This window comes from Limulus polyphemus, unplaced genomic scaffold (assembly GCF_000517525.1).
Source record: "Limulus polyphemus unplaced genomic scaffold, Limulus_polyphemus-2.1.2 Scaffold307, whole genome shotgun sequence".
Classification (NCBI taxonomy): Eukaryota; Metazoa; Arthropoda; class Merostomata; order Xiphosura; family Limulidae; genus Limulus; species Limulus polyphemus.
In genome coordinates this window covers 201,539-207,762 of record NW_013665917.1, presented here as the reverse complement: position 1 = coordinate 207,762, position 6,224 = coordinate 201,539, and the positions used below count along the sequence as shown (strand labels likewise).

The window sequence follows — 6,224 nt, the reverse complement described above, 5'->3', positions numbered from 1 at the left end:
GTTTCATGATATGCCATTCAGAATCTGTCGTACATGAGGGTATCTTACAGCTTCTTACAATGTAACTGACATCGTCCATAGGGAAGTGTGAGTCACCAAAATACCAGACGAATGAACACATTTCAATCACAGAAACCTAATATTCGCTATACATCAATAAAGTGGTTTTCATATAGTTATAAAACAATACATTTTATTAGAATTTTTTTTAATATCAAGAAAACTACTTTTCAATCTTCGTTTCGGTGAAACAAGATGGACTTGAATTTTATGCTGTGAGGAATATGAAAGTAGTAGATATCAAATTCAGCATTACAGGTCCAACCTAATCTTTAAAAATAAGGTTTTCAAGTTATATAAAAATAAGCTAGTTTTTGTCAAAGGAGACAAGAAAATGGCAACAAACACTTTAGTTTATTATTTGAAATGAAGAAACGAAACAACGGCCTTGGGAATTATTCGAATACACTAAAATTAAATGTCACTACTTATCTTATCCCTAGTTTCTTCGTTATTTCCTTGAACATTTTGTTTAATATTCCTTCTTCTTCAGTCGAACCATTATGGACTGAAACCCGAGGTGTCCACTATTTGGAGCACATTGTTTTTTCATGATTAAGTAACAGAACTCAGAATTTTATATTAAGCTCATTTGGCAGAATCATGTGAGAAAATTTATCTAGAACATTTTATACAAAGTTCTATACTGACTTTTGTAATAAGATCTTAAAATAACGAATTAGTTCACCAATTTCATATATTTTTAGGACGCTCTTGACATATTATGAAGTGTTTACAACTATATATATATATATTATGCTTTGTCATCTTTCAATATCACTACGTATGGAACTTGAACAGCTAACAATCGGTTGATTTAATTACTAATCCAAACAAAAGCGTTGAAACATTCTGGTCTTTCAGAAATCGAAACACTTTGAGTTTTTATACCATGATTACAATAAACGAAACTCAATCAATATTCTTAAATTGTGGTATAGAACTAACTGCAATGAACAGATACGCCAAATTAAATTAAATGTAAATAAATAATCTTTGCTTTGTACTAAAGGATCATTAGAATCACAAACTTAGCTAGCTGCTTTGACATGTAAAATATGTAAAACATCACTGAAAATAGAGAATAACTTTAAAGTATTAGTTGAGGAATTTAACGTTTCGTATATCATTTTTAACTTTTAATAATAAGTGTTTAGTTGCATGATAAATCATGGAAAATGTGCGATTTAAACATTGAAATATGGCGAAACCAATATGTCTAAAATATGTGACAAAAATCATGCAAACAGCAGCTGTCTTTTTTCACAACCCTTTTAACTTGTCCATTTCAGATTAAAATCAGAGACGAGTAAAAACAGCATTTTAGAATTACATTGTTGTTGTTGTTTTTTTTTTGGGGGGGGGGGGAAGTACCTTTATTGTAAGTATACTGCGATGGTTCAACGGATATGTCATGGAAGAAGCTTGTGTATACGTAACTTGTTCAATGACATAACTTTTTTTTAACATGCCATTTAAGCCATTTTCAGAACGTATGTTTATAACAGATCGGCAGAATCAGTTGATTAACTTATCACTTTAATCACACTGTGGAGTATCACTACTGACGCAGAGAGAATATTAAATAATATCGTTTAGTCGTTTATGATTTCTTGTTTTCCCACTGATGGTCAATCGAAAGATTTTTTAATGATACAAACTTAAATTTGGATTATCAACAGCTAAGTTTGATATCGTGTCAGATAGATATCCACTACATATAATTTATTACGTTTTCAGGTTTATCAACACTCTAGACCTATTCTTTGAATTTGTTGAAGCTAATTTATCGAAGATGGTATATATTACCTGTTGTGTCATTGTACACATATTAATTTTCAATTAATCTTTCTTTACTGGCTCTATTATGTTCTTTATAGAAACCCTTATAACAGACCAAGTGGAGAAAGATTTATAAAAATATCGTCAGTGTTATGGTGATGTAACTTCACACAAATTTTCCAATGAATAGATCATGCTTCTCTAACATAAGGTGTTATATACCATAATAATTGATATATTGTAAATGACTCACATAAATAGTGTTTCGACTCAGGATTTGTGTGTTACATTACCAGCCAATTTGTTGAACTCTAGTATTAAGGGAACTGTTTTATCTGCGTCGGAGATTATCTCTGTCATACAGAGAGTTAAGTATATTATGCTAAAACGATTTTGAGTATGCAAAATAGCAAGTATTGTGGAAACCACAGTCCATATACAATTGCGGTGGAGCGGTAGGTATCAGAACTACACTTTGACATTTTTTGGTATTTCTTAGGTAGGTTAACGCCACCGAAAATTGATTGCTTTTGGAGAGGGTATGTAAAAGCCCTCTTCGATACAAAATATTAATACACGCAGAAATACAGATGTGCTCAGGTTGAAGATTTAGACTTTTCAAGATAAATATATCCTTTGTACTTAAAAGCATTGAAAAATAAAGGATTAATGATTAACATGGGGCACCAGAACCATCCAAAAAGAGACCTGCAACAAATAGAAACCCAGGCATCGTAAGTAAAGTGTAGCATCTTCGAAGAAATGAGAATCCACGAAAACAAAAATTCAGTAGCAAAAGCCCTTCTCGTGCCACAAGCAACAGTATTCAACATAACGAAGATAATAAACATGTATAATTATTTAACACAGTTTGATTAGGTATCACCTCAACACTAATCAATAGTTAATTCTTAAGTGAATGAATTGATATTCCCAGACTTTCGACATCCAGGGTTATTCCAATATAAATCTGAAATTCAAAAGGCATTGTGTATATGCGCTGCAATTTGCCAACAGAAGAAAGATTAATTCTATGGTTTCAGAGAATCTAAACAAATATGATTATTCATTAACATCCTTGCTTAATATTCCAAAAGAACACACAACAATTAATATATCGACATATCTGTTCTGAGGATATGTTAGTGTCAGTAGAATAACAAATAATACTGTGATGACAACAGTTGGAATAAACACGTTAAATATATATTTTATTTTGAAAATTTAATACCAAAATAGGTCTATGCTTTACAGAATATATTCGCAAAAATGTTCAAATTTCCACAAAACGTCATCCTGATTTTTTAAATGTCATTTTCGACTCACAAATCTTTAAAAAATTGAAGCTTATACCATGTCTCTCATATGCAACAATAGTACACAAACTACTACACCTAGCACTAAGCATATTGCATTAATTAACGAAGAAATTGATGAAGATTCAACAAACAAGATTAATTTTCTTTTTAATACTATTGTTCTCGATGCTTTTATCACCCATTTGGATATTTTTGCCTGAATACTTTCAGTAAACGCAGTATTCCCTTTCTTTTTTTATAGTGAATCATATTCACTTCAGTTTCTATCTATTACTAGGACGTGAGTCAGTTCTAGTGCACCTCCAGTGAGCTAAAATTGTAACATCTTCAGTGAGTTGTTAATGATGCATTAGTACATTTGTTGCAAGGACATTTAGAGCATATTATAGTTTGTAGCAATAATCATATCCATGCAGATAATCGAAAAGCTGGAATCCTTTTAAACGCATGTCCTAAACTTCTAACGAATGTGTATTGTGGTTATACACTAACCAATTATTTGTTTTCATATTTTCCATGATAAAATACTTTATACTTTAATAGTTAAAATAGCAGATTTTTAAAAGTATTTGTCCTAAAAAATGTTTCCTTGGGAATGGAGAGAAATCCAATACGTGGTCAAAAAAGGTCGTTAAACGATATAGCGTAAACAACCCGAGTTACGATTTTGGTATAATAATAGTTCCGTAACGTTAAGTAATGGAGTGCACGTACGCTTTTATTAAAGGTACGGGAGCGATCGAAAGAGACGAGACTCTTTTTCACCAAGCTGGAATTAGAATTATTTTTATTCATTAAGGGTAGGGAAATACTAATACGATATCAAGAAATTTTCAAGTATAAAAATGCTTTATTTTGTATACAACAAACCCATTTCCCTACTTCCATAAAATACATGTTCAAAATGAATATAATATTGGTTATAAAATTTATAGTGTCGACATATTGAATTCTCATTAAAAAACAAAAAGATATTTTATATTGGCTCTGCTGTTAACTTTTTTTTTGTCTTTTAACAATAGTGTCAAAGCATGCTGAAAATTATCCACTGTGCTGTTCTGCAGGAAGTGAACTTTTAAGTTCAAAATATTAAACATAGTACATCATATTTGTAATAATCGAAATATTATTTTTTCTTCAGAAAAAAAAGGTTGAAAAGTACTAATAATGGACACGTGATTAAATCCAAAACATATATAATATCAACATAAGACCAGAACAGAATACTCCTTGTATTCTTGTCAATAAAAGTAAAAAGTTACAAAATTATCAGTTCAGCGTTAGTAAGTCACATACCTGAAAAGTACGTAAGGAACCAAAGTAGCACCGTCATTTCCACAGGTATTTATATAATTAATATTTTACGTGTAACCTAAAATTTGCAGTTTGCACAATTTAACAAAACAGGATATGCATTTTTTAATTTATTTTAATGATATTCCTTAGATATATAGAATGTAAAATTCAATGTATCACCTGTTAATATATCCCTACAAAATATCATAAGCCAACTATAACCTCAAATAAACACTAATCTGAAGAGTTAATCCCATCTTATATAAAGAACTAGACCGACTTTCAAATATAAAATATGTAAAACAAAAAGAAAAACACATTTAAACAAAATAAACAGTTTTGCAGAAATGTCACAAACACACATACACACACTCAAAAATATATCCGAAGTGTATATATAAGTGCGATAACCTTGACGTTTAGAGCATGTAGTCGTTACAAATCAGTCTTGATAAACATTTTGAATACAATAAAATAAATCCCGAATCCAACAACGTATATCTTGTTAAAACACTATTCAAGCCAATAGCGTTAACATGGTCAACATACACGAGGTTTTCATAGGATTTTCCTTCTCGTTCACTGGATGTTGATTCTGCTAATAGGTCAATAGCAGTTTGTTGCTACGGCTTCACATGTTATCTGTTTACATTAGAGATGTAATACTTTGCAACATAATAACACAATGGCAACTGATAATTTAATTTATTTTGAACAATGCAAAATGGGATATCTGCACTTTGTCCACCACAAAGAATCGAACACTGAAGTTTAGTGTACAATCTAGTTCTTTAAGAATGAGATTGAAAAAAAAGTAAAATGATAATTCCTTATTTTTATGAGTATACAAACAGGTCACAAGATTATTTTACTGAACACATCTTGTGGCATTGAGGCTAGCAAAACATGTATTACCAAAGTAGTCTTGAAGTTAACACCGTACTGGAAGTAGCACTAATGGTCTAGAAAAGTTACAATGAAAACAACGCTGAAACATTATGTCTAATATACAGCCTAGAACATTATTATTTTGTGTGAAAATAATAATGTTAATTTTCATTTAAAAAGTGGGGGGAGTGGAGTAAAAATAGGCGCTAGAAAGCCGCAACTTTGTACTTTTTTTTTTCCAGGGGCGTAACTTAGGTGCGAGCCTTGAGAGGGTGAGGGAGTCACTTCATTTTGTCCTACAAGTATGGCCTCTCTCACAGATGTAGGTATAGTATACTGCTTATTTCCAAAGTGAAATAACTGACAAAATAGCTGGTACTAGTACGATTACGTTTCAGTGACTTTATCAGTATCTACTAGCTTTTACAGGTCTAAAAATTTGTTTGATACGGCTTGGAAAGTTGCTCAACAGGCGAGAAAAATTGTTTCGTGTGATGAAGTAATTTGATCATTCACTGGTTGGTACTGCAGACTTAATAAACTACGTGTTACATGTGGAGTAGTAAGTGCAACCATGTGTCGAAACTGAAGTTTTTCGTTTTTCCTTATTGGGTTGTATATCTCGCAGTAGTTTGGCTAGTTGCAAACAGACTGTTGTTCTTCCTCATAAAAGTATTTCTAACTACCTAACATTAGCTGTGTGTGCCCTCACTCCCAGTAGTTACTGCCCAGTTGTATGTCAAATTAAATTATCAAACATTCTGTTGTTAATGACCAACAATGCTTCAGCAAGACCTTAAATACACGAAAATACCAGTAGAGATGTTGACTCAGTTTTTCTAACTCACATACTTGTTGTAACACATTTATAAAATCGTG

General features: G+C 31.4%; 1 protein-coding gene across 1 annotated transcript in view; it reads right to left on the bottom strand.

The window, feature by feature from the left end:
* Positions 1 to 230: 230 nt before the first annotated feature.
* LOC111085278 (MFS-type transporter SLC18B1-like) overlaps positions 231 to 6,224 on the bottom strand; it is a 34,689-nt gene continuing 28,695 nt past the window's right edge. The window contains exon 12 of the mRNA XM_022383087.1: positions 231 to 330. Coding sequence (XP_022238795.1) covers positions 231 to 330 — 100 coding nt within the window. The remainder of the gene's footprint in view (positions 331 to 6,224) is intronic.